The 27347-nt window shown below is 39.5% G+C and overlaps 1 protein-coding gene and 1 long non-coding RNA gene across 5 annotated transcripts; one reads left to right on the top strand and one right to left on the bottom strand.

Moving 5' to 3' along the window:
- The first annotated feature begins 916 nt into the window (after nucleotides 1-916).
- CA12 (carbonic anhydrase 12) lies at nucleotides 917-25495 on the top strand. Of its 4 annotated transcripts, none has more exons than XR_006017933.1 (10): nucleotides 918-1163; nucleotides 4313-4333; nucleotides 10397-10576; nucleotides 14069-14211; nucleotides 15028-15123; nucleotides 16794-16857; nucleotides 17309-17466; nucleotides 18516-18642; nucleotides 23014-23200; nucleotides 23782-23860. XR_006017933.1 is itself a non-coding variant. In XM_042039535.1 (10 exons), exons 1-10 carry the CDS (start codon nucleotides 1073-1075, stop codon nucleotides 23864-23866), a joined length of 1050 nt encoding a protein of 349 aa, XP_041895469.1. In that variant the 5' UTR covers nucleotides 918-1072; the 3' UTR covers nucleotides 23867-25495. The 4 variants fall into 4 exon arrangements, 3 of the variants coding, with proteins under 3 accessions (XP_041895470.1, XP_041895469.1, XP_041895471.1); XM_042039535.1 differs by having other exon boundaries at nucleotides 23014-23098; nucleotides 23782-25495; XM_042039536.1 differs by lacking the exons at nucleotides 23014-23200; nucleotides 23782-23860 and adding an exon at nucleotides 19128-19576 and having other exon boundaries at nucleotides 917-1163.
- LOC121669917 lies at nucleotides 21744-25528 on the bottom strand. The gene is made up of 4 exons (XR_006017934.1): nucleotides 25441-25528; nucleotides 23316-23411; nucleotides 22559-22628; nucleotides 21744-22169 (listed from the first exon to the last, which is right to left on the bottom strand). It is a non-coding gene; the product is annotated as an uncharacterized LOC121669917 (long non-coding RNA).
- Between the last annotated feature and the right edge of the window lie 1819 nt (nucleotides 25529-27347).

Raw genomic sequence — 27347 nt, 5'->3', positions numbered from 1 at the left:
CAGGGCGCTACCTGGGATCTAGGCAGAAGTGAGCCATGCTCCAGTTAACTTTCCTTTCCCCTTATCAGCCTCATAAATGGTAGGAAAAATGAAGCAAGTCTAGTAACATTGAGCAATTAAACAGTAGTTGATAAATAAAGATGTTGAAAATAAAGTTTGACCAATCAATACTAATACATGATAAAGCTGTTAGTAATATGTAGCAAGCAATTAATAAAAATTATAAATAATAATGTACTAAATAATGTAATAAAACCAATAGTCTCTTCAATCCTACCTTCTGCTCCTCAGCTATCCTCACTTTAAGAGCTTATTCCTCAGTCACTGACAGAAGAGGACATTGACTTACACCCTGTGCTCCTCTTTATCCCTCTCCATACACGTCCTGAATAATACCAGATTCTGGGACTGTTGCTTCATGAATTTTCACTCCTCCCTACCTCATGTGTCCTCCTGGTTCCAAGAGCCTTCAGCTCAAAAAGAATCTGTTCCTGACAGGTTGGACGGTTTTTGTGGGAAGTGTCCATGGTCCCTTTGAGTTATTACCAGTCCCACACAGAGCCTCACTTCTCCTCCCTTCCCTCCAGTCCTCACAGTGGGCCATTATACTACATCAGACTCATCCAAAAATGGGAGCTGAGGGAGACTCTCTGAAACAGGCTAGAAAAACTCTACTGTGGTATGGGCCATAAGAGGACAGCTTTTTTAAGCATTTTTGTCTCTGCTAAATAATTTCTCAAATTCCATGTTTAAATTCCCTCTCTAAGTGCTGGAGTCTGCCCTGTGAGGACCTCACTAAAACTGAGGTAATGAAGGATATGATCAGTTTTCTGAGGCTGTTGTGACATAGAGGTAGGTCTGATTACATCATTTGTTTTGGGTTGAGTCTCAGGAGCTTTATAAAAAGCAGTCCTAAAGGCAAGGAGAGAGAAAAGGGGAGAGGAGGGCAGTAACTCATTAGCAGAAGCTCCGTATATGTGCATTCTGCTATTTGTCACATGTCTACAAGGGAATTTCTTCAGAGTGCAAAGAAACCTGTGAACTGCTGGAATATTATAAGTCTTTCCTTGAGATGTCAGCCAAGAGCTTCAGTATAGTCACAGTGGCTACTGTGCTTATTTTCTTCCTAAAGATACAGCTCTCAGTGCAAGCGCCGTTGAATGGTAAAGTCTTTCAGCTTTCTATTTTATTGTCACTTGTACCTTAGGGCGGTTATTTATGCAGAAAGATGGCATATTTTAATTATTACTATTCAATAACGCTCAAAGTTGTATATTGTTGTAGTCTACAGTTGTTTGGAGTTAGTATTCTTATTTCAATTTCTCAGAAAAGGTATTCTGAAACATACAGGGAAGAGAAATTTGTCCTCTGATTTAGTTGGCATTCTAGACTTCTTCCATGCTCAGTATGCTTTGCTTTGTGATCCTTTTATTTCTCATAAAATGAAGCAGAGACTGGCCCTTTCAGAGTTAGTGGAAGCATCACACTTTTCCCTCTGCCTGTTTATTTTTAAACCAGAGAGAAAAAAGGCAATGCCTGTAAAGCACCCCACATAGTAGAGGTCATTCTCTTATATTGAAACAAGACTAGTTTTAGGAGGTTGGCACTCTTCACTCTCTTTTTAGGAGTCCATGTTCATCTATTCAAGCTGATTCTAACCAATTTTAATTTTTTCACACTAATTATAATCTACCCAGTGTTATTATAGGATACGAGGGGAATCGTTCTAAAGTGTTGTGTGAGAGGACTTACTCAGCACGTATATTCATGGGACAAAAATCCAGAAGGTTCAACCATAATCCAGAGCTGTTGGTTCATGCAGAGCTCTGTCAGGACAAGCATTTTACCAGGTTTTTTGCATGAGCAGCATAAGCCATGGAATTCAAGCTTTTAAGGTCATCGTCTTGTTTTGTGCCTATGTCCTCTGAAAAATGCCTATATTCTCTAGCAGAATCTCCCATCTGAAGGACAGAGGTTCCTGGAGCTTGGTGCTTTCCAGAACAACAGAATAAATAAAGCTTGATGTTTTCCAGGTGCTTTCTGTGACCATACAGAAGGTTTGGAATTGAAAGGATGTGTTGAAAAGATATCTTACGATACATCCTGAAGGGAATTCTGGAGAGTGCCTATCTCAGACTTAGAAACCTAGTAGCAAGAAATGGCAAGAGCTAGAAGATCTGCCTGTCTCAGACATCTTTCCAAGTAGATTATCACACCTACAACCATTCACACTTTCCCAGCTCTCAAGTGACATTGGAAATGGATTTATTCCCTGGCTATTGATCAGTCAGATGCAGGTACACTGGCTCTAAGAAGCTCCTCTGCCATGCACCGGCATGTAACTGTGTTACTCATCAATACTCATCCCAACATGAACCAAGAGGCAGGAGAGTGTTCACAGACACAGAGCCATTGAATGTTCCCCTCCAGATGTGAATCCTCCAATTTGACACTGTGTGACAGTCTGCCTAACCCTCATTCCATTACCAGGCAGAATAAGGGTAAAAGCAACCTTGCTCGCAGTCGGAGGCAGGCAGCTCTCTGTGTTCATTCAGACAAAATCAAGGAGGTTCTGCCATCTGGTAATTGATTCATCTCCTGATTCAAGATAGATGAAATGAGCATAAAGTGCCTCAGCCCTACCTACAGTAGTTGCTATGGTTGTGCTCACCATAAAGTCATAACAGCAGTGACGTGCAGATCATCAAACTACTCACAGGCTAAGGAATACTTCACTTGGCAAAAGACTTGAAGCTTTCACTTACTTTTGTGTCTAGTGGCATTACTGACCAAAATACTGTAAACACTTTAAAGTGATGGTTTTAAGGTTGCTGTAGATTATAAAAATCATAGTTTTGACAACTCATACACATTTTAATGGTCAAAAAGAGCATGAACACAGTAGTTAAGTCAGTATTTCTTCAAACCCTGCTCAAATGAGGATGTTTCTAGAACCTACTGCCAGTCAGTTTCTATCTGTATGCAAGTTTTGCCTACAGAATGACCAAAGGACACAAGCAACCCCCAAAAAACCCAGTAAGAGGTAATCCCCTGGCAGAGAGAAGGCAGGAGGAGAAGGAGGTTTCTCATCCTGAAATCTAAACATTAATTCTTCTATGAGAAGAACCTGAGGACTTGAGCCAGGATGATTACACAGACCTTGCTTTGAAAATTCCAGTGTAAAAGAATGAGGCACACTGGTCCTAACAAACTGAAAACAGAGAGTTTCGTGTTCCCAGCACATAGCAATACAAAAGAGCTAAGTTCAGTTGGTTTGCATACCCCTACAAATTAATCCCAAACATTTCACACAACATTCTTAGGGAAAGAGCTGCATCTGTGACCACACTTCAGAGCACAAGAAATGCTGCCAAGAACCATGTATTGAGCAGACAGGTGCATGTAATGATAAATATTTGCCTGCATGCATATAGACACTCACAGGCACACTGAGTGTTTGCAAGATTTGTATTTCAGGACTATTTTCTAAGCAGAAATAAAATTAAATTTGCAGAGAGTAAAGATCAGCATTAGCCTGATAACACAAACTGTTCAGGTCTGTCAAGACGAGTACCTCTAATTATGCAGCAAGCTGAGTGTTTTTAAGTAGATTTCAGGACCAGGAAAAAAATTACTAAAAAGAGCATTTAATAAGTCAAGACATTTCCAGAAACATGCAGAGATACTGTCCCAAGTTCAGTTCCTTAAGCAGTGGATGAGTGTTGATCATTTTAGCTCTCACACACCCTCCCTGGGATTCTCTGAGTTATATGGGTTCATGTATCATACTCCCTTTTTTCAAAGTCCATCTATTCATTTCTGTCCATCACTCCTCAGTGTAATGACTGGCAAGCCACTGATGTTTTTCAAACTCCTCAACAAGGCATACAGGGGTTCACTGTAGTTACACTCCACTTACTTTCCTTAGCTTCCTAACCAGAAAAAAATCCCAGGGATGTACCTACAGACAAAGTCTGTGGATATTCAAATTTAAATAAATAAATAAATAAATAAATAGATATTTTTTTAAAAGGCAGTTTTGCCCCAAGATTTAAGTGACCACAAGAAATTCACCCCTATGGGCAGGATCACAGGGATAATTATAGTTACAATTTGAGTGAGAAAGGTTCATAAAGTGTCAAAAAATTTGAAAGTGTCTATGTTTTGCTATGTTTTGATCAACAGCTGGGACTAGAAAGATAGACAAAAGTATTGCAAAATTCAATACATGGGTTTAAGTAGCAATTTGTTTCTTTACAGAGTAAGATCAATTTCAACTACTCACAGTAATATCTCCTTTGTCTTTAAACAGGGTCAAAATGGTCTTATATTGGTAAGTACTAATTCATACATACAAAGTTATGGCTTTCTTCTATACTTTAAGGACAACCTGCCAAATGTATTCTGGTGAGTACTTACTGGGATCATAATCCTTACCCAGGTTTGAATCTGGTCAATTTTCTTGAAATCTGTTATTCATCCATCAGGTTTCATATCTAAGTGACTGAGAATTGGTTACTGAATTCTAAATTTCCATGTGGAATGACAGGAATTTCAGCAGACTAAAGCTGGCCCTACAACTGCAGAGGGTCCCTGAAGCCCTCTGTTTCCTCACCAGTCACAGGCCAGCAGCACATTCCAGCCTAGTTCTGCAAAGAGCATTCTCTCCCTGCCCACATGAATCTTCTTTTTCAAGTAGTCAGAGTTCAGCAAGTCACCTGTATCATGTTACTGGAGACTCAGGTCCCCGAAGATCCCAGCAGTGACAAAATAAATCATCTTCAGGAAAGCAGTGTTAATTTGTAACTAATCCTTTTAGTCATCGACTAACTCAGGAGGACCTGGTGGCTGCTCAGAAAAAGAATTATCTAGCATTTTTCTTTTACTTATCAAATCCTCTCGCCAGGTATTTCCTCATTCAGAGTAGCATTTTACATGCCAAATACCCCCACAGAACTAGGCAGTACAGAGAATCTCAGAAAAAAAATGCTTGTTCTTAAGCTTTTGGTGCTGCTCCAAGACAACACAAAGAACCTCTGAGACTGAACTTGCTGCTGGGAACTCCTCCCTTTGGCTGTGCTCCAGTTTACCTGACTTGCTTCACATACACAGAAGGAAAACTGTCAGCTGCATGTCTATCTGCCAGTGTCCATACATATACCTCACATTCCCAGTAGGGAGAAAGCTTGACACAGCTTCAGCAAAAGCCTGGGTCTTCCACTTTGACAGCAGCCATCAGATAAATCTAACCCTGCTGGGTAGTAAGGAAAACAAGACTTTTTTTACTACCATCAAAGCAGAAGTTTTGCCCTTCTTCCCAGGGTAGTCCTTGTTTAAATTAGTTACTTCTCCCTTCCTGGAAATTTGGGTACCAATGATGATTTCAAAGTGTATTATTCTCAATGCCCAACTTCATCAATTCCTGTTAAGCTCTTCCATACTGCGGTCTGATTTCTACATTCTAAATGTATGGAGGATAGAGAGAAGGTTCACAAAACAGGTTGTCTTTTTCCTTCAACTATTGATTTCAAAATGTATTTAGAAAAACATATAAAAGCAAATACATAAAAGCAACTTCAAATAAGTAAAGTGGCAAGTGGACTTGTACAGAATAGTACAGAAAAGCAAAGGTGGAGCATTGATCCCCACAGAGAAAAACAACTATTAGAGAGGTTGTGCTAACCCAGGAAAGAGCCCCTCTGTACTCTTCTACTGATCCTGGTTCCTTACGGCATCCTAAACTTTCCACCATTTACCTCTGTCCCCGAAACACTTTGCAGTGCCTCTCACTAAAATTGAGTCAATAAGAATGGAAAGGAAATCAAGCCATTATAACCACAGTGCAGACTGATGTCAAGATGAGGGTCAAGGTACAAGCTTAAGGGTGGAGGAGAAATCTGGGTGCTCACTGTCAGAGGTTTCTATTTGTTGAGTAGGACGATATGTAAAACTGAATGGTGATACAGTGTTAGTACCTCAGGCCACAGTAGCAAAGCAAGATGACGCCGCATGGGATCAGGCCTTATCTATTCAGCACAGGCTTTCCAAAGAAATGAGTTTGCTTTGCCTGTAATGGAAACTACTACATTAGATACATCAAATATAAAGGCTAAACCTCTCCTCTGTTTGCTTCTTCCTTAGCCAAACTGCAGCAATGCTATTTGTTCTTCCTCTTTTCACTACCCTCGTACATAGCCCAAGAAAAAGTGCCTGGAGGAAACACCATGGAGCAGTGAGGCCTGAGCCCTCAGACCCCCGTGACACAGGCTTGCTTTGATCAAGTAGATCAAGTGTATCATAAGGAAAGTGTTTTCAATTAAAGCACTAAAAGAGTGGCTCCTATGCCCCACAGCTCAGGACAGCATGTGCAGGCAGCTTTTGGCAATGCTGCTGTGTGGCTGTGAGGTGCAGGCTGAAGTCTTCTGCCCCAGAAAAAAATGGTAGAAGTGGATGTGAGGCTTCAGTTATTTGGATTCTGGCTCTGTTTCTGTAGTGTAAGTGGGCTGGAATGAAATCAAAGAACCAGAATCATCCCTTCAGAGTGGACAAGCAGCTACAATAGAGAAAACTAGTTTTGCAGACAAGTTTAAGGTAATAGTGTCAACAGAATTATTAACATGCTTTAGCCGTAATATTGCCAACAGAATTATTCATGTACTTTAGCATGTGAAGAGACAACTTCATGCTGCAATGCAGACACAAGAACTGTTGCTAACAGACATCAGGCTAATTGTACTTGCAAACTCTTTTATTCTGCTGTTGCCAAATACTCCAATTCAGTGAAGTGCTGAGAACCTGTGCTAAGACCCTTCTACTTCCCCTTCAGAAATGCAAACTTTAGTGAACACACTTGAACATGCCCCAGATTTCTCATACAGCACTTGAATGCAGTAACAGCGACAGCTACAGCCCTTTGGCGATTCCTCTATCTCACAAGCTTCCCTCTGGACGCATGTGTGGAAGATACACACATATTGGCTCTGTGTGCACAGAATGGTATGACTGAGCTCTGAGCAAAATGGAAACCATATGGTCGTGTCACCATGGCAGGGAGCCTGGACTCTCAGCCTTCACCACTATCTCAGCCCTGGGCAAACAGCAACTTTACAGCTTCCAGCTGGCTGAAAACAGGGCAAAGTGCTCTGCCTGGCTGCAAAAATACCACAGACACTCCCTGTGTTACTGATCCAATGCATTTTACTACACTAGTTTGCTTCTAATCAAGGGAACTTGGATAGACTGTGAAAATCTGGAGCAACACAAACATTAATTGGTCATCAGAGCAGCAGCCTGTTGGTACCACTGGAGTCTCACAGTGCTGTTTTCTCCTTATTTTAAATGGGCCAATGTATACATCCTGGGAGCAGACACCACTGTTCTTGAAGGAACATCTGTCCTGCATTGCCCAGCAGCACCAGTGCTGTGGGGCTGGCTGGAAAGCTAAAAGCTGTCAAAGGAGATGGTACAATGGACATGCGCAGCCTTGGTGCTGAGGGTGTTTTGCTCAGCTCACTGGGCAGTGGGCAGCCAGACTATCCAGAGAATTATTCCTGCTTTATCTACAGACATCTTTTATGAAATAGCCATGCGGGCACAGTCAGGCTCAGGGCTATTTTCAATGTGGTAAGGGAACACGGTCCTGCAAACTCGTGTCAAGCAAGGCAGTCCACAAGCTGGATTTGGGCAGCCTCGGTTTGCACCCCCTAGGGCAGGGAGTGTTCTTGGCAGCACTGGGAGCAGTGGTAGCAGGAAGGGTCCTACTTCCACTCATTCCAACAGCTCTCTACCTTAATATGCTCACTCCAACAGCTGAATTATAGTGTTGAGGGGGCGGAACAGGCCCATGGCACAATTAGTGCTCTGCTGACACAGTCATGGTGGGATTCTCATAGCAGCAAACACTTCTGAAATGCCTAGGTCACAAATGTGTCACACAAAAAGGAAATTAACTTTGAAAATAATTTTGCAGTACTTATGTTAATATCTTTTGGGACTTGCAGCCCAGGCCAATCTTACATCCACATGCTGTTCTTTACTCAGTAATACTCAGACAAAGCCTTTGTAAACACAATGTGATTTCCACTGAATTTATCTGAGTGTACTGGCACAGAAAAAGGAAAATCTGGTTCACAATCAATCATTCATTTTCAGCAGACCTAGCTGAGAAATGCCTTCCAGCTGTGTGGTTTATCTACCGTGGAAATCTCAATTTCACATATGCAAAACTAAGCTGCAGTGAGCTCAGCTCTTTGAGACAGGAGTTTTGAGGCACTGAAATTAGAAAGACTATGTGACAGAAGACAGAATTTCTATAAAAACTGGGTTTGTACCAAAAAAAGAGGTTTCGCTTGGTTTTGTTGGGGTTTTTTAATTGAGCAGGAATGAGAAACAAGAAAAACGTTCTGTAGCTTAAACGTTTGTGAGTGAAGTTGCAGATTTATGTCAAGAAAAGGATAAATGCTAGTAAAGATCAACGTACATAAAGACTGTGATAACTGCATCATTTGACAGAAAAGACAAAAGTTTTCCTTCTGAACTGGCGATGTAGGTGTGGAAGTTACCACATTCTGTTGCCAACTCTTCCAGACATTCAAGTCACCCAAACACAGTACTGAAAAAATGATCGGTACTTCATGACATGGTTTTCCCTGGCTGGGACCAGACTTCTATTTCATACATCAATCACCTATTTAATTATCAAGTCTCCAAAGCTATGATATGTAATATATTAAAATCTTCTTGCAAACTCACTACCTTATCAAACCTTTTAAAATTATTGAAGTCTTTTTACAATAAAGGCTTCTCACCAATTTTCTGACATTGCTGTAATCTTAGCTCCTAGTAAAGTGTTAAATTTCAGTGTCATTGTCTTGCACAACACGTTTGAACCTAAGAAACCATCATTTCTTGATATATCCTATTGTATCTTTTCCTGGGAAATATTACAGTATGTATTCCAGAGTATGGAATTTATGCTCTTCTGGACGTATTTGTTATTTGCCAAAAATAGGTAGAGGATAGGCTTCTATAATGTCAGCATAACATTTATAACCTTTTTAAAAGAAATTCAGCAACTTTAAGCTAGTATCACAAAGATGTAAGTGGAAAGAAATTGATGTGATTGTCAGAGAACTGGAGTCAAAAATTTAAGTTACAGCAACAGCAAGGCCTATTTATACTGAAAAGCACTGATTGAGTCTGAGTATCCACACTGCAAACAAAGTCACCTGCTAACCTATGTCTTGAATAATCTTAAACAGCTTCACCAAGGAAGTAAGTCTGTCTTTAAGTACCAGAACTGATCTTGTTGATTCTGACACATGCACTAGGTTTAAGTCAGACTCACCTCCACTGTCCATTTACTTGGCAATTGTCTTTCATGTAAATAAAGTGAGCCACTAATAGTATCCTCCTGACTGTTAATTTCCTTCAGAAAATATCTGAACTTGCAAGATGACCTGATCTTCAAAGAAGCCACTGGGAATATTACAGGTTTGAAAAAGAAGCCTTCTAATCAAAGACTCAAGGGACTCAATCTACTTAGTTTAAGAGAAGTGAGAAACTATATCCTCTATGTTAGAAGTACTTCAACAAGGAACAAAAATATGGGAACAGCAGGCTCTCAGTGAAAAGCAAGCTGCCAAGGAGAGTAATTATCCATCGGGCACTAATGAAGTATCTTTTGTCTGCAATGCTTAAAGGAAGAATAGATGTTTCTTCCCTTCTGAAAGAAATGGCCTCACCAAAGTAGAAATTGATCCAGGGAGGCCCAGTGTCCTGTGTTACACAGATTGGGCTGGGTGATCCCTAAGGACCTTCCTGCCTTGGAAAGAATCATGATGAATGTTCAGAGACAAGGAGGAACACAAGTTGCAAGTACCTCTTCTGGTACTTAAATCCAAATCATCTCATCTTACAGTTTGCAAACAGCTGCTAGCTGTTAATGTGTAATTAAAGGCACAATTAAAATTCTCTTGATATTATCTACTCTTTGTAGATCTTACCTCAGGCAAAAGGCTGTGATGAGGAAAAGTTTCACCAGAGTTTGAGCAAGTTACTGCAGGTCAAATTACCGTAACACCTTCCATTTTTGCAAGTTAGCTTTTCACTGTGGGTTATGCAATCCTGTTAGACAGAGCCAGACAGTTTGTTCAGTAAGGAAAAGTCTGTGAGGGTCTGATATAATCAGACCTGTCTCTAGGTCACAACACCCTCAGAAAAATGATCATATCCTTCATTACCTCAGTTTTAATGAGGTCCTTTTTTTAAAAAAAAAAGTCTTAAAAATTCAGAAAAGGCTTCTTTTCCAAATTTTGTGAGAAGGCTGACATAGGGGAATTTCTGTGTTAATTGCACAGTAAAGGTTTCACAAACATGTCTCTGTTAATTCACACAGGTCCTGATGGAGAGAAGGCCTGGTCAAAGAAATACCCATTTTGTGGAGGAGTATTCCAATCACCAATTGATTTCCACAAAGATATTCTCCAGTATGATTCTAATCTCTTGCCTTTAGAATTCATAGGCTATAACGTGCCCTCCACCGACCAGTTTACATTGATCAATAATGGCCATTCAGGTAAGGGAGCTCATGGACAGCAAGAAATGGTAAAAGAAAGAGTTGCAGGAACTCAGTGGTTTTTTTACTTCATGGGTGGATTACTTTGATTATCAGATGAAATTAAGCTGCTAATCACATGAGGAAGCCTTCACATCAGCATACCTACATCTACAGAACAGGCTAGAGAAACCTGGGAATGTACTAAGTACCAATGGATTCCCAGTAAGTCAAACTTTAAATAAAGAAATTTAAAATAAACCCTAGGCATGTCAGAATTAGTGCCCAAGGTTTTCTTCTTACTTTGGTTGTGGTGCTCCAAAACAGAAACAGACTTTGTGATTCTGCTAAAAAGAGATTAACTGATAAAATATGAGTAATGGGTCTCTTACATTCATCAAAGCAGCTCAACTGAATTATGTGGGGGTGTGGGGAAGAGGAAAAAATGTAGGAGCACCATTCTGTTCTTTTGACTTGAGATAGAAACCTTCTTAGTGTAAGGTAAGATAGACAGTGATAGGTAGGGATAGGTAAGAAGACAGAAAAATAGTTAGAAACAGTGTACAAACAGGCCCTCCCCACAGCAGCACTAAATCAGCGTCAGTACAGAAGGTAAATGCAGAGATGATGCTGTCTCATAAAGGTCTCCTATAATTACACACTATACAATACACCAGTGAGTCAGCCCTCCCACTTTTCATTCCTTCCTGAAACACTTGAAGACATAGAAACAGTAAGTTATAAAACCCTCCTTCTCTGTATCCTCCTTTATTGCATAAGTATCAAAATAACCTGCATTGTAAAATGGCCTCTGCTCTCACATGCCTGGTTATAAGTTGATCAAAATCTCTTTTTTTTAAACATTCTTTCAGTGAGGTTGACCTGCTCTATTGAACATCATAAGTGTCATACATGAACTCCCTAATTAGCTTGGTCTTTGCATGTTAAGTGTTTTAATTAGTTAATTTTGGGTTACACAATTTTTAATTGAGTGTTAATGTTCACCCATCAGTCCAGGTACAAAAATCAAGTTCTGCTATTAGTGTTTTCACTTGTTCAAAGCAGTTTGTCTGCATCAGTTCCAGTTAAAATCCCCCAGTTAAAAGTGTCCCAGTTAAAAATCCCTTTCCAACTTTAAACCACTTGTACACTGTAAGAGTTGTTTTTCTCATGTTCTCTGTATACTTTTACAAATGTTTTAAGATGTGTTGGATGTATTTTAATATTTTTTTTAAGGGTTTCTACTTTGCACCCTAAGTCTCAGAACCAGCTCCAAACCCCAGTTTCTAACAGCCAACAGCGAGTTTTAGACCTTTAGCCGTTGGTCTGTAAGTAAGCTCCTTGGCAACCTGAATCTTAATGAGGACATGTTACCACTCTTACCCCAGCGGCTACTACCCCAACCCTGACAACGACGAGCTATTGGTAGACAGAGATAATCTGTCAAAAGGGAAGCACCAATCACTTAGGACCAAAGGGGTGTGCTGTGGGCGGGCTGTGGGCGGGCTGTGGGCGGACTGGGGCGGAGCAAAGGCACTATAAAATAGCAAGTCAGCCTCAGAGCAGGGGCAGAACACTGCAGATTTCAGCTGTAGTGGACGTGAGTGCTGGGCACTTAAGCCTTACTCCTATTTAGGAGCCTTTAATAATTTTTCTTTGACTTTTGGGTTAGCTAAAAGTCAGCCCAGCACTGCAAGTTTTCCACCAGAGGTCCAGTGCTGTCTAAGCCCAAAGATCTCTAATCCCTGCGTTCCTGGGCATACCTCTTGAGCCACTAGGATCCCAAATTTTTATATTTTTCTGATTTTCGTAATTTTTCAATTCTTCTGTTTTAATAAATTATTTTAATTTTTCTAAGAGTTGTCTCGTTCCTCACAATAAGCCCATTCTTCAGTAAGGGCCAATCTCTTAGGAGAGATTCCTGGTTTTCCTCTTGATCAATTTCTCCATTAAAACTAGGAATGGCTGGAATACCCTTTCCTTGTGAGCCTTCTTTTCCTAAAAGTCCTTCTCGATCCTGAGTGAAGGACTGGACTGTCACAGTTGAATGCACCAGGCTGATGTACCTGACAGGGAATAGGCAGAGAAGGAAAAATTGTCACTGTGTACTCGAAGGGTGCCAGAGTGCAGAAGGAGCTAAAAGAACAGCACCAAGAGCCTGTCCGTCCCAAAACAGTCACAATGGTAAAAACAAATTCCTTGGAGAACCTAAGTCACTACCACTGTCAGACCTCACCCCTAAAATACAAAATTCGATTACTTCCTAAAGAAAGCCGAGACAAAAACATAACACCCTCAGGAAAATGGGAATTCATTTCCAAGGTCAGTGCCCTCCTAGAAAGCAGCAGAGATGCATCCTACTCTAGAAACCTCATTTAGATACAAATTAGTTGCCCTGAGTAACAAAAAATTAGCCTCTGTTGGAGTGATTGTTATACCATCTGCTGCTACCTTCTCTTTCAGCTAGAGGAAATCAGTAGCATGCTTAGTGTTGTGCTGTCAGTCATTCCTATATATAATTAATGTTCTTCACCAGCCATCTCGTCCAGACACAATTACCTACTTCAGCTAGACTGAAAACAGTAGAGCTCAAAAAAACCCTCTTTAGTAGGAGCCTAAAAATACATAGGCTCACAGCTACTTCACTACGGCTTTGAGCCTTGTTTCCCCTGAAAAGCATGTCCAGGACAGTCCAGAAATAAACTGTATTCACTCTGGAAAATAATACAGATAAACTGCAAAGAAATTGATCCGTTCTTGACATAAGCCATTGCTTTATTAAGTACCAAATGCTCCAAGTGAACAACTGAGAAGTTTCTGCTGGGTTGAAAATTGCTACTATCATTTCTACACCAAAAAAACCCCAACAGCCAGCCTGCCTTCCCCACTGGAGAGCCTTAGTGAGCTGAAGGGACGGTAATGCATACAAAGGTCTCCCTCCAGCACGTCAAGAGAGGAAATGCTAGTTGTTAAGGCCTGGGATTATCTTTTGCTTGACATCAGTTTGGGGAGCAGCAAGGAGAGGGAGGAGTTTATTTGGTTTTGTCATCTGCTCCTAAAAGAAGATTAAGAGGCAAGCAGAGCTCAATATAACAGAAGATATAAATTACCGCGATAAATATTAATTTATTGAGCCATTTTCAACCATTATAAGGGGATTGAAAGAAGGTACATGAGCCTAAATTTTGCTTCGACATATCAATAATTGTCTCTTCAATGTCTGAGATAAATTCGCATTCTTCAGGGAGAAGAAAGATCTTCACTAGCAACAATTGTCACATTCAATTCATGTATTTAAGAAAATAGAAATGGGTGTGTTCTAAATGTTCTAAATCCTGATCTACTAAGAAAGGCTTCAAGAGAACTGAAGTGTTTTATCTCCTAACACAGACTGAAATGGATTTAAGAATCTTTTTTTTTCATGCTCCATATATAATATACAGTATTTTTATTTGCCCTGTTCTTGAGAGCTGTGGTATCATTTGTTCCTATCTGGTTTTGATCTGCTTACAGTGAAAATGTATCTGTCACCGACTATGTCCATCAGAAACCTCCCGTTTGAATACACTGCGTCTCAACTTCACCTGCACTGGGGAAACCGAAACAAGTCTGAAGGCTCCGAGCACACTGTCAGTGGGAAGCATTTTGCAGCAGAGGTAAGGCCAGCTCAGATCAGGGAAAGAAGCAAAGAAGGTTGGGCAGGTCCCATTGTTTCAAAGTGGGATCTGTGTCTTGGGTAAATGACTACAAAAGGCTGCAAGGTTCTAAGCCAAGTATTTATGATCTGGGTACATACTAAAAAAATGGGTTGTGCACCACAAAAAAAGGTGGACTCGGACGTGCTAAGTCAGGGAGCTGGAATTTAGATTCTGAACTCAGAACTGGCACCAGGTCACTTGAGGTAAATTTTACCTGCATGACACTGCTGCTCTGTTTACCTTTACTCACCTTCTTCTATCCAGTGACAAATTATTTATCTTTTCTAATTTCTAAATTATGGATTTTGGAATACATTTTGATAAGCAGTACCAATCAGATATTTACCTCTAAATTATTAAAAAAATAAACTAGTCAGAATAATTTGCTTGCATAACAGCACTTTAGGAATCCATTTCTTCTCTAGTTACATTTAACACTTGGGTTTGCATTCTAAATATTGGAGTGCTAAGGTGTTTTTTCAGAAAAATGTATTAGTACTCCAGTCAAGATGCCTTGAAGCTGAAGTCATGGATCCTCTTTCTCCCCTCATCATGGGGCATGTGGGCTGTGTGTAACTCAGCTACAGCAGGGCTGGGAGTCCCAGGACCTTCTGCCTTTCTCTAAAAAGATCCTACCACTGCACCCAGAAATCACTGAAGGACCCTCCTGCATTGTCTTATCCTGAGGTGGCTGCACTGGTCCTTTTTAGCTGTGAAGCATAAATGTGAGCACGACCCAGGCATTATTGTAACAAAATATCTCCTCCTTTATAGCTGCATATTGTACATTACAACTCTGAGAAATACCCAGATGTAACAGCAGCAATGGACAAAGCAGATGGGCTGGCAGTTTTGGCTGTTCTCCTTGAGGTAGGATGCAGGATCTTTTTTTTCCTGTTTGTTTAGAATATGCTTTCAATCATTCAGTTATGAGAGACCTTTAATGTACAAAATTACCTACATTATTTAACAATACAGTGGCTGAATAAAGGTTCTTCCTTTTCTCTTTCACAAAAAAAAAAAAAAAAAAAAAAAAAGGGTTAGATTCTACCAGCATATACCAAACCAGGAGGAAATACTAAGAAAAGAGAAATTCTGAGTATTTCCTCATGTTTTTTAGTAAATTAACTTCAGCTATGTTAAATCCATCCTTGCATTCATTTACAAACTAATGACTGGTAGCTTTTATCAAACAAGAGGCAACAGTGAATTTGAAGCTCATTTACTCAAAGCTGCCTACTGTAGCATGAAGCAGTTTGAACACAGAAGAGAGGCACAGGCAGGCACAACCCTGCCTTTGACCACTACATGTAATTAGGATTTAACCACAGTCTTCTCCCTGCTAACTTCCCAGATTCTTTGAATCACAGATTACAGTAAATGAGTACATTCAGTGACATTTTAAGATGTCAGAAGGACGGCTTTCCAATTTTCCTCTCTAAAGTTCCACATATGAAGATAATAATGATCTTAAGCAACAACAACAAAAAAATTAGTAGCTTATACATATATAATTCTCCTTTTTCTTGAGGATTAAAACTCCTCAATAACTGTAAAGACCATTTTTAAATGTGAGGATTTTCTCCAGCATAGCAAACCAAAACCACAAGTTTCCACATTTCCATCAAAAAAGTAAAATGTTCTAGTTAGCAAACAAAGCTCTCATTAATATTACCCAAGCTCACTTCCTAGTGAGGTGATTCTGACAGTAATTTTGTGTTAAATTTCAGTTCATTTGGAAGTTGTAGCTGTGGAAAGTGTCAAGAGTATTGTATATTATGCTAGGGAATAATACTGGGATTCTGGTTATTTCTAAGCAATGGTGTTTGAAAATCAAATTAGTGAACAATGGAGATTAGGTCTTGGAAATGCTTTCAGACAGCTGGTGGCTATTACAGTTGATGTAAGGACACAAGTTTACTATGTCCGGTTGTCAGAGGAGTTGCTCAGCACCAGCTCTGAAGAATTAATAAAAAAGGCATTGATTATTAGACTGAAAAGCTGCTGGTAGCAGTTGAAAAACATAGTCTTACGTGATAGTTGAGTTATAGGCTTTGCCAAATAGTTGAGTTGTAGCCCTGTAGCACCCAACAGTGTCATTCTTTACCTCACTGGACCATGAAGAGCAGCAGATTAAAAAATGTTTGTGGGTGGAAAAATGTGGCTTTGACTGGAAACCAGGAGATGATCTGAGAAGCCTGGCAGCTGAGAACTTCTGCCTGCAATGCTGTCAGAGGAAAGGGTTTCTCTTCATTTGCACAGCACTCTGAGCAGGCAAGGGCAATAGGGTCTCTCACATGCACACAAAAGGTCTGCACTGCAGTTGTAAAGCCAGCATTATGATACAGCAGCTCTAATAGATAGCCCTGGAGCAGGAGCATAATCATGGCTCTGAGGACAGAGGGAATGTTTGAGTTATAAAATACTTATGCCACATGAATATCTGGACAGTGAAGGCACTTGCCTTAAGACAGGCCAGAAGTACAGACTCATATTCAGACTGGTGATTTGCACAGCTGTTGATAATGTGATCATTGCAGATTGGACCCTTCAACCCATCCTATGAAAAGATCTTCCGGCACTTCCAGAATGTGAAATACAAGGGTGAGTGGCTAAATCAGATTGAGAATGGCTGAGAGTATCAGATGTCACCCTGAGAGGGATTGAACTGGCTGAAGAAACAGTCCAGCGATCCCAGGCAAACCTGTCACAAACTGTGAAAGGCTTCCAAATGCAGTGCATTTCTGGGAAGAGCATATGGCTAGGACATCCCGTGTGATTCTGACTGGGCCTCATTTCTTCCACATGGTGTTTTTTAGTTAATATGGCCACAGTTTATCTTAGAGGACTCTGATCTGGTATCTTAGACAAGATGCATACATAGGAAATTTGAAAAGCCATACTTCTTATTAAACTGGGATCATCTCTGCTAAAAGGTTTTTTTTATCCTAGTGATATGACACTGAAAATATCCTACTTACTGACAAGCAAATTCACTTGACTGAAACACCTGTGTAGTCATGATGCAATATTTAACACAAACTCCCTTTTTTAGATCAGAAGGTCCTGGTCCCTGGTTTCAATATTCAAGAACTGCTTCCTGACGGACTGGATGAGTATTATCGCTATGAAGGATCCCTGACAACTCCTCCCTGCTACCCGAGTGTTCTCTGGACAGTTTTCCGACACCCTGTTAAAATTTCTCAAGAGCAGGCAAGTTCCAACAGAGCACATTTTCCTGATCGGTGTCTGCTAAAGAACTGTAAATACATATTCTTATTTCTTGGATTTCTCTTATGTTCCTGTAAAACTGAAAGGTGACCATTGCTAAAATCCTTTGAGTGGGAAGAACAGCACAGAACTGACATAAATCAATATCCCATTCTGTTCGTTGTTCGCATGTTTTCAGTTGGCCAGAACAAAAGACAGCCAGCTGCCCAGCAATTGGTACACTATGACCTTGAAAAAATCACAGTCAAGTGAAATGAATTTTTATTTTCATTATGTACTTACTCCCTGCTCTAAGTCTTTCCATGAGTTACCTGCAGATTATTTTGTTTGGGCTCCATGTCTGAACGCTATTCACCAAGTATGTTAGTGCTACTTTGATTGATGGACTTTGGTGGGTTGGAAAGTTTCTAAAAAGCTTGTGTTGTGTTATTTATCAATCTTGAATCCCCTAGCTTTTCTCCCAGCTTACATTTTTTGTGCTCATCTAATTAACTTCTTTTGCTCTTAGGTGGCCACTTACATAGACTATAAACTCACAATCACTATCTTCTGATTCATGTGTGATGAGACACAGGGGGAAAATATTATTATCAAAATCTCAGATCAAATTACTGCATGCTTCTCATTTCGAAAATACATTCCCACCTTTGTCCATTCTGTCAGATCACGTCTCTACCAAAATAAAGAGTTCTTTCAAAAAGTAGCCTTTAATACCACTTAGGAGTTAGACTGTGCCAGGGAGAGCATGCTGCAAAAGTCTACCATGTTTCCTCTCATCCAGTTTTCCTGGCAGATAATCTGATAGTAAGGAGTAGTTTTATCAGGACGTAAACAAAATACAGGTATGGACTTGGAGATGTCACACTGTTTACACATTATTCTGTATTTAGGTTTACAGGCCACACAAGACTTATTACTTAATGTATCCTCTTCCCTTTGACTACCCCTTTGATTTCAAACACTCCCAGTGATCCCACACTGGCACTGCTTTCTCTGTATTCTGGGAGCTGAACAGGTGCTTCCCTTTCTAGTTACTGGCACTGGAAACAGCCATGTACTGCACAGAGAGTGATGACCCAGAACCCCTGGAAATGGTTGATAACTTCAGAAACGTTCAGGAATTCCATGAAAGACTGGTTTTTATCTCCTTCCGTGAAGGTGAGTTGTATGAATGCTTCTGTGCAAAGAAATAGTGCACAGTGATCTGGGTAAACGTGAAGTACTGAAATGGCAGTCCTGCTGCACTGTACCACTACAGAAACACAACAATCTCCTTCCCCTGTAGTTCACTTTGTTGCCTTTTCTTTTTGTATTGCACTGATGAATGGGCAATTGCACAAGAATAAGGTATTCTCAGGGTAGATAAGAATTCTTTTCCACAGTGGGTGTCAGGCAAGTCCTGCAACCCTTCTGATCAAAGGCAAGGATATAAAAGAAGGAAGACACGATTGGCCTTGTCACCCTTGGCAGAAGTATTTGCTGTCACTCCAAATACTAAACAGCTCCACAGCTGAGCTGTTTCAGCCAGTGTAAGTGCTTAAGATGGCCGTGTCTCACCAGTGACATTTGCTGGTTCTCAGCAATGTCAGGCCTGATCTTATGCAGACCACACATTTAAAGAGAGTCACAACTTTGCCTTTCAGGGACCTTGTTTTGGGGAAATTACACAGAATCAGAAGAGGTCCTTGAGGAATTCACACTTGGCAAATAAATATAATTCATAACATTGGATTCTATGGTTCAGCGTTACAAATTAAAAAACAACCCCATTTTATGAGGAAGAACTGATCCAAAGGCTTAAATCTGCAGTGTTACACAATGACAAGACATACGTTTGGTGGGGAACTTTGCACAAAAGTCCGCATCTGTGGTGAGAAGCTGAGCTGTACCTCACAGAAAGGCCTTTGAGTATATTGTTTGTGCAAAATGTATTGTTCCAACTTCTTTGTTTTGCAAACGAATACTCTTAAGGACTTGTGAAGGTGGCATGTACACTCAAGGCAGATGAATCTAGGCAAGCCACTACACTATTTGAAATTGAGAATAAAATACTTCTAAAAGAAAAAGCAGACTTCATAAAAAAGATTAGCCAAGTAGTAAACTTTCAAATTAATAAAATGTGTTAGCACATCATTTCAACTTTGCTTGTCAGTTTCTTCACTGCTTAGATGAAAGAACAGAAAACACAGGAATTGTCTGTTTTGGACACTTTCACACAACAGCCACTGCAGAAACAGTTCCCTGCAGGCACACTGCAGTAGTTGTTCCTGCCATTCCCCTCTGCAGACAGACCCTTTCATAACATATCTCTTCTAATAGAAAGCTACAAAGGAGAAAAGTGAAAATTAGAGATCAGCCAAAACAAATCCTGGCAAAACATTTCTCTGAAATCAGAGATGATTTACATTTGTCACCAAAAGTTGACTGATCTCTTAAAATGAGAATTACACTAGTAGTTCTTTTGTTGCTAGATTCTAAACACAATACATAGGAAAATTACACGTTTAATGAACTAACATTCCGTAACATCTCTGTGATTAATATACAAATGGATACTGGTTGCACAAACAATATTTTGAGTAAACTAAAAGCTGGCTGAATAGTGAAAGAGGAGAAGAACTAAAGTATGTCAGTCTGTTTTCTGCTTTTATGGATTGGCCAACCAGAGGAATGCCCCCCATGGCATTCTTATATGACCACAAAGAGGTTAAAACTTTCTTCTCCAACCTCCAGCCTCAAACACTGGCTGCCAGCTAGAGAGCTAGTTGGGTCCAGGATGGCTATTTCAGTAATCCTCTTCAAATCTCTGCTCAAGTCAGATTATGAGCAATGATTTCAACCAGCAGAATTTGCAATACAGCTGCCAAGTTTCTGAGACTAAGGCTTCCTCTGCAGCGTCTTAAATCTCTGCACAAACAATCTACTATAGCAATGCCACTGCAGAAACACTTCCTGAAGTACCAGAAGTTCCCGAGTGAGCAGCTCTCTTGTGATTGAGACAGGTTCACCATGCAATCCTAGCAATCCAACTTTTACATTTTCTAACCTCATCCTCTGTGTATCAAAATTCAATACCTGGTGGGCTTGGCAAGGGTACGTTGTCAATTCCTAACCACACCTACGAGCCACTGATCTGCTGAGTCAGAGTGGTCAGTCAGAAATGAGAAATGCAGTTTTCCATCTGTTTCTGAAGCTGACCCTCCAGGACCTGACTATATTCTCTCTGTAAATCACACTCAGTATTTAATAGTAGAAAGTAGAGAGTTACAACCCACGATCTCAATAATTGAAAAGCAGACACTATACTTTTCATCCAGGAATCTCCAAACACTTCACAGAAATAGTGTAAGTATCATTATTTCCATTTATGGGGGAAAATTTGATCCAGATGTGACTTTCTCAAAATTGTTGCTGTGAACTAGAGCCAAACCAAGTAACAACATTTGGTTCTTCCTCTGTTAAGCCACATTATTGGCTCCCACGCAGAGAGGACAGCAGCTATAAAAGCATTTTCAATGTATCTTTAAAGCCAGCATGACTTAGCAGAGTTAAATTGTAGGGGTTATTGCCCATCCTGCTGTTCATACTCCAGAACCAGTCTCTATGGCTATGAAAGACATTGCTCAGTGTTACTTTAATAGAAACTCCCATTCAGTCTAAGTACATTTAATTACAAAAGCTCATTGACTCTATCAGTGAACCATAGAAAAAATGTTCAACCCATTTCAAAAAAGGTATTCATTGCCCCTGTAATCTCACATTCCACTTACTGCAGTCACAAAAGCTCCCTCACAGGTGCAGGCCCTCACCTAAAGGGCAAAAAAGTCAAGAAAAGAAAGAAATGAAAAAGAAAAAAAGGAAAAAGAAGATTAAAAGGCTCCTGTCAAAGCCCAATGAGGTACACATGGTTGCTGCAAGTATCCAGCCTGATGCAGTCAGCTGTACCTCAAATAGGAACAGAACACACCTATTAAGAAGGAAAGGAGAGGCCATGCACAGAATCAAGGATTGGGCCAGGCAACCACAGAAATTTGTAAAAGAACTCCTGTTATGCACACCTAGGCCCCTACTAAGCAGGTTTTCTGAGCAACTTTTCTGCCTTATCAGTGACAAGCCTGAGAGCTGCCACTTTCACCTGAGCACAGACACCACAAGATGGGGCCACTGGACGGTGTTTTGCATCAAAATTGAAAATGACTGAAGTGCTCGGTCATCCACATTTTTGATGCCAGTAATGAGTATCTAAATTCATACTCACTATTAATAAGAACCACATTGAAAAAAGCCTCTAATCTTTAAGGATTACACAGCAAAACTCACACGTGTTTATGATATATTTTGTCTGTCAGCAATTTATTTCAATAAAATCAGCTTCACATACATGCAGCTGGAATTTGTTTCGGTGTTCAAACCACTCATTGCCCACGAGTTAAACAGGAACTCATGTCTAGTTTTGATTAGGGTACCATGCTGAAATACTAACTAAATTTTGTAAGAAGAGCCTCTCATCAGAAAGAAGTACTCCCTACCCTTCCTCTTCAAACTACAAGCTCTTTTTCTACAGTTATCTCTTTGGTGTTACATTTTTGTGTCCATTTGACACACCTTTACTATAACAAAACTCACCTTTTGTAAAACAGATCTTCTTCAAGTCCATGGATGTAAGCTTCTTCCATTCAGCTGGGCTTCAAATTAATGAGTCAAATGGAATAAGGTTAAACTCCACGTTTAACATTTGTGTTTTATCAACAACTGATTTAATAAGAGAAAATATTTAGATGGAAAACATGAAACCTGTCAGTTTGACTCTGAAACAGCTCTGATGTTGCTTAGAGAGAAACAGTCATTTGATAAAATATAAAAAACAATGTGTAAATAAATTAAGAAAATGCAGTTAAGAAAAGAGAGCTCACCTCCCGGATCTTTGGGGAGGCCAAAATAAATAAAAAATACTTCCATTGCCAAAAATGTACGTGAAGCTCACTACCAAATATAGCATTATGATAATCCTTAAATCTTTATGCAAACAAGTGATCACTCAGTTCTTCATACTAATATCCTGATTAATTTTTACCTTCTTTGATGCCTTTAAGCAATCAACAGCAAAGCGTATCATTCTTCAGCTGTCCGCATTCAATGGTGTTCTGTTTGAGAAAACAAAAGGCATCAAATTTAACATCCTTGGCTGCCTGGGTTTAGTTCTTTGGATTTGCTTATGATCTCTTATTTATTACAGCACAAAAATCATATTCCTGCTATGACCTGCTGTGCCGGTGTCTCCACACTGGCATCGTGACTTCAGCATGTGTCTCATGTCACAGCATTGTGAACTGTGGATCCAGCTGTGGGACTGGGACATTCCAGGGAACACCTGTGCAAAGTTACCCATTCCACAGTCACAAAGTGATGTGACCAGGCTGTAGAAAAGTTGCAGATGCAGAATGCAAATGTTATGACAGACCAGAGACTCACCTTCTCTTCTCTAGACAATGATATCAACAGTTTTGCATGTTTTCCCTCTTTTCCTAGGTTTTGTGGTTTCTGTTGTGATAGCCTGCATTCTGGGAGTTCTCATCATTCTTGCAGTAGCCTTCTGGCTACTGAAGAAGAAAAGGTAAGATGTCTGGCTGTCATATCACAAAAAAAAAATCCGTATTTTTCCTCTGACACGAAGAAGTGATTGTGTGTCCAAAACTTTGCACATTGTTTTATACTGGTAAGGTTTGATCTTTTATAAGACATGATCTCTTCCTACAAACTATGATTTGTTTTTATTACTGTAGACATTATTTCCCCTGTGTGATATCAGACTGGGTCAATAACAGACTTACCCAGTTTTTCTATTTCTCAAATGCCATTTGCTCTTTTCTTGTTCTTTTTGCTAGCACTGCTGCTCCTAATTGCTTTTTGGATCCTTCCATTTTTTCCTAGAACAGTAAGTGAAACAAGGAGAATGGAAATTTAGGAAAACCTCTCCCAAAGGTCACAACATTTTAGAGGAAGAAATATGTACTGCCAAAAGATCATTAAGCCACTGTTTGCCAACAAAGGCAAATCCTGGAAAAAAATCTAAGATTACAAATTTTCCTACAGCCTGATTCCCTTTGCATTCAGAATTGACCTTGCATACAAACTGTGTACTCCTGAAATATTTGTAACAATAAGCTACTGTGACATTTGCACTAGTACAGAGAAAAATAATCTCATACATACATGCATAATGGACAATTTTAAGTAACTAAGTGTGCTTTTCCTCCACTGGCATTACAATTATTTAATAAATTTGTTTTATTTTAGCTGCAAAAAGGGAGGTGAAGACAACAGAGGAGTCATCTACAAACCAGGCATGTCAAAGGAGGAAGATGACATCTCCAAAATTTGATGCCCTGCTCTGTCACAAAAGCCCCATTTCATTCATAGCACTGATTTATTTTGGATTGGTGAAATACATCTCCTGTTCTTGGCTAATGATAAGCCTCAAGAGAGTTCTAAAAACACATACCAGCCATGAGTTTTCTGTAGCCCTTGTTCTCTTGTTTTCCAGAGAGATATGATCAGTGAATCCCCCTGAGCTGAATTCCTCACCACATTCTTTTCATGTCTGCTGCTTACTGAGTCTGGGTGTTTTAATTGATTTTACAGTTAATCCTAAACTCCAGTTTTACGGTTTGTTTAGCACAGGTTTTCCCACAGGTATTCAAATCTGAAGACACTCATCAAGCTACAAGCACTCTTCCCTGCTAAAACAAGGTATTGGTTTTAGCAGGATGAATATAAAAAAGATAAAGGGAAAACTGTATTTGACATCAGTATTTGAACTGGGTTGTTCAACAGATACAGTTTTGAAAAGCACAGGATACGATGCCAGTGCATTCACCAGTGGGATTGTAATATTAGAGGAAAAGACAAGTGTAAATCCAATGAAAGCCACATGGATTATTAATGGCGTTCAAGCCCAGGAACTCAGTGCTGAGAAAACACTACTGCTAGAGGAACAGTTACCTGTCCAGATATTACACAGCCTCACAAATCTGTTAAGGAAGTCAGCCCCTGACTGTCACTGGAATTAGAGAAGAAGACTGTCTTATTATCCTGCTCTTATTTATAGTGTGTGTATGAATGAAGTGAAGATAATGTAGTTGCTGCTGCTTTTAAGCAGACTTGTCATTTAACCATGAAAACCTGATAGATTTTACAGTATATATTACAGTTGCAATTACACAGTAGATGTTTTTTCTGATTTAGTTCTCTTAGTAATCTAATTCCTAGAAAGAAATCTAAATTATCTTTTCAAACCTCACAAGCTAGATACTCGAGTCTCATTATGCATTTTTGGAAGTGAGAAGCATAAACCTGTTTCCACTGCAGACAAAGTGGAATGCCATTGACTTCAGGAAGACTACGGTGTATCCAGCCTACCCCAATGCATACAGAATTCCTCTTAAATCTGACATCTACAGCGTGGATCTGAAATACTTGTACTTCAGTATGCACACAGGAAGTGACAGACCACAGGATCATACCTAAAATAACTTCAGGTCTGAATGCTGCTAAACACTACTAGGGAAATTTCAGTCTGAACTTTATACTTAGATCCCTTTTACATTCAATTGCAGCACCACCACATCTGTGATTTTAAAGAAATAAACTCTTATCATATGTGTTATCTCCTTTCAAGATGGCAGATGCAGACTGTTTCAGCAGAGAGTATTTTAGATTCTTTCCCTTCCATCCCCAAGAAAATTGTGTGATGTCAAAAGCAGGCTTTTGAGTGCAAGGAGAAATAACTTATTAATACTTACTGTACGTGAAATTTAGGAGTACATCTTACAACTGAGTACACTGCATATGCCAGCATTTTTATCCCACAAAAACAAGCACATAAAGATCATCTCATTGAAATGTCTGAAATTACATAAAAAGCAGCATTTGTGTGCTACAGGGAACATAACTTACTCCTTGAATAAAGGTGTTTAAAGACATGATTACATAATAAATTTTATGCTGTTTCTTTGGTTTCTCTTGTTTCTTCTAGAAGAGTAACATTTTATTGTGTATTTTAATCTTCACCTCAGCTGATTAGAAATATCCATCAATCACTCTCTTTTGCATGTAGCATCCTTGACACCTGTAAAAAGAAGCATAAAAACCTTAGCCAAGCATTACATACCTACTGTGAGGAAAATCTCACAGTACCAGCAAGGGAAACATATTAAACACATTACACATTTGGGAGAAAATGTCTCCTTCAGAACTGTTTCTTAAGCAAAAGAACATACTGAAGAGGAATTCACACAAATCATATTCCTGCTATTCCCACTTATAACACTCAAGTTGCACGGACACCTCCTATAAAATCCCTACTGCCTTTGAAAATGCAAGCATATGGGAATTATTGTTTTTCTTTAATATTGTATTACCAGTTTGCACTGCCAGTGGTCCCTAAGCTGAAAGAATCTAAGCTCATATGTTTTCTGGTCTCTGTAGCCACTGTCATTTAATAAACCTATTGAAGGATCACTTTTTTTTTAATAGTTTCCAGCAGCTTTCTTTTGTCACTCTTACATGCACAATATGTCCAGGAAAAAATCAGGCATGATCAGAAAGACAGATGTAGTTAACACGCTACCATAATAAACGAAACCAAGTTTAAAAAAATCTCAATTCACTTATTTTTTAAATGGAATGATCCATTTCTGAGATTCCAATAGCAGAAATGAAGCCTAAATAACTTGAATCAGTGAAGTGGAAGAATAAGATGCCACAAGGGATGTAGAACTCTCCTTCCATTTCCTTGTGACAGAAGGAAATCCCTTCTGTTCTGTGTGACAACACCCTCACAGCGTGACTGTGTAATCTCAGAGTATTCACTTCCTGTCAGCAAATACAAATATCCTCACAGAGGTGCTTTACTGACTGTTCCACTTCCTCGTTCAGGCAAGAATTCCTCCTCTCAGGAAGACGTTATCAAAACAGCAGCTATCAGGTTTTCTTTTTTAGTTCAGAAAGGAGAGCTTACTCCAGGACATCCTATCATAGTTTATATAACAAAGTCTGAAGTCAACTTGGTAGAACTTTGTCAGAACTGGCTGATCAGTCACAAGACTGCTAGAAGTGTGCAGTGGGATCATGATAAATACCTTATTTTTACACCTTCTCCACCATGAAGAGTGTAAGGGTACAACACATCTTGGATAACTGACTGTGTTTCAAAATTCACCAAAGAAATACTGAATCACAAAAAATTCCTCATGTATCATCTCTAATTTATGAAAACAAATCCCAAATGATTACTTTTAACATATATACCTAAAAGTTAACGCCCAACAAAAGCAAATTTTGAAAAGCGTATTAAATATAGAAGCTGTAGGGGAAAAAAAGCCTTCTGGACTTCAGCTAAAATGGCGGAAAGAAAACAGAATAATTTTGCTATTGCAAAGCTTAATGTGTTGAAGTAAAACGTTATGTTCATTAATTCTGTAGCAAGATCAACACACTAATTGTCATCTGAGTTTAAGACCTAGTCCTCAATTAAATCTGTTACCCTTAATCAAACACAAAAATGTAATATTGAATCATTTGTCTTATTATTGCAGAAAGCTACAACTGAACTGTTAAGATGCTCAGATGTGGGGTCCCCATGAGAAGGTTTGAACTGTGTATTTCAAACTGCTGCCTGACAAAAGTTAAAAAGTAAACAAATACTGATATTTAAAAAAATAAAGATAGTTCAACCAAGTACCAGGAATGTAAGTAACATCCAAAGCTTTTCACATGAGAAGAGACAGCTAGTGTCAAAGAGCTGGAGAGGTGAAATGAAAAGGCATCATTATAAAGAAATCAGAGGTTTTAAAAAAGCCAGG

This window comes from Corvus kubaryi, unplaced genomic scaffold, assembly GCF_017639235.1.
Source record: "Corvus kubaryi isolate FWS band 111438036 unplaced genomic scaffold, C.kubaryi_AGA036_p1.0 37394, whole genome shotgun sequence".
Lineage (NCBI taxonomy): Eukaryota > Metazoa > Chordata > Aves > Passeriformes > Corvidae > Corvus > Corvus kubaryi.
The sequence above is the reverse complement of the archived record's forward strand: the minus strand, read 5'-3'. Positions and strand labels throughout refer to the sequence as shown.

What these genes read in the sequence shown, in the direction of transcription:
- CA12 (XM_042039535.1), top strand. Translation starts at nt 1,073, where the DNA reads ATGTCAGCCAAGAGCTTCAGTATAGTCACAGTGGCTACTGTGCTTATT. An exon ending in TTTTGGCTGTTCTCCTTGAG is followed by an intron (nt 15,124 to 16,793) that starts GTAGGATGCAGG and finishes TGATCATTGCAG; the next exon opens with ATTGGACCCTTCAACCCATC. An exon ending in TTAAAATTTCTCAAGAGCAG is followed by an intron (nt 17,467 to 18,515) that starts GCAAGTTCCAAC and finishes TTCCCTTTCTAG; the next exon opens with TTACTGGCACTGGAAACAGC.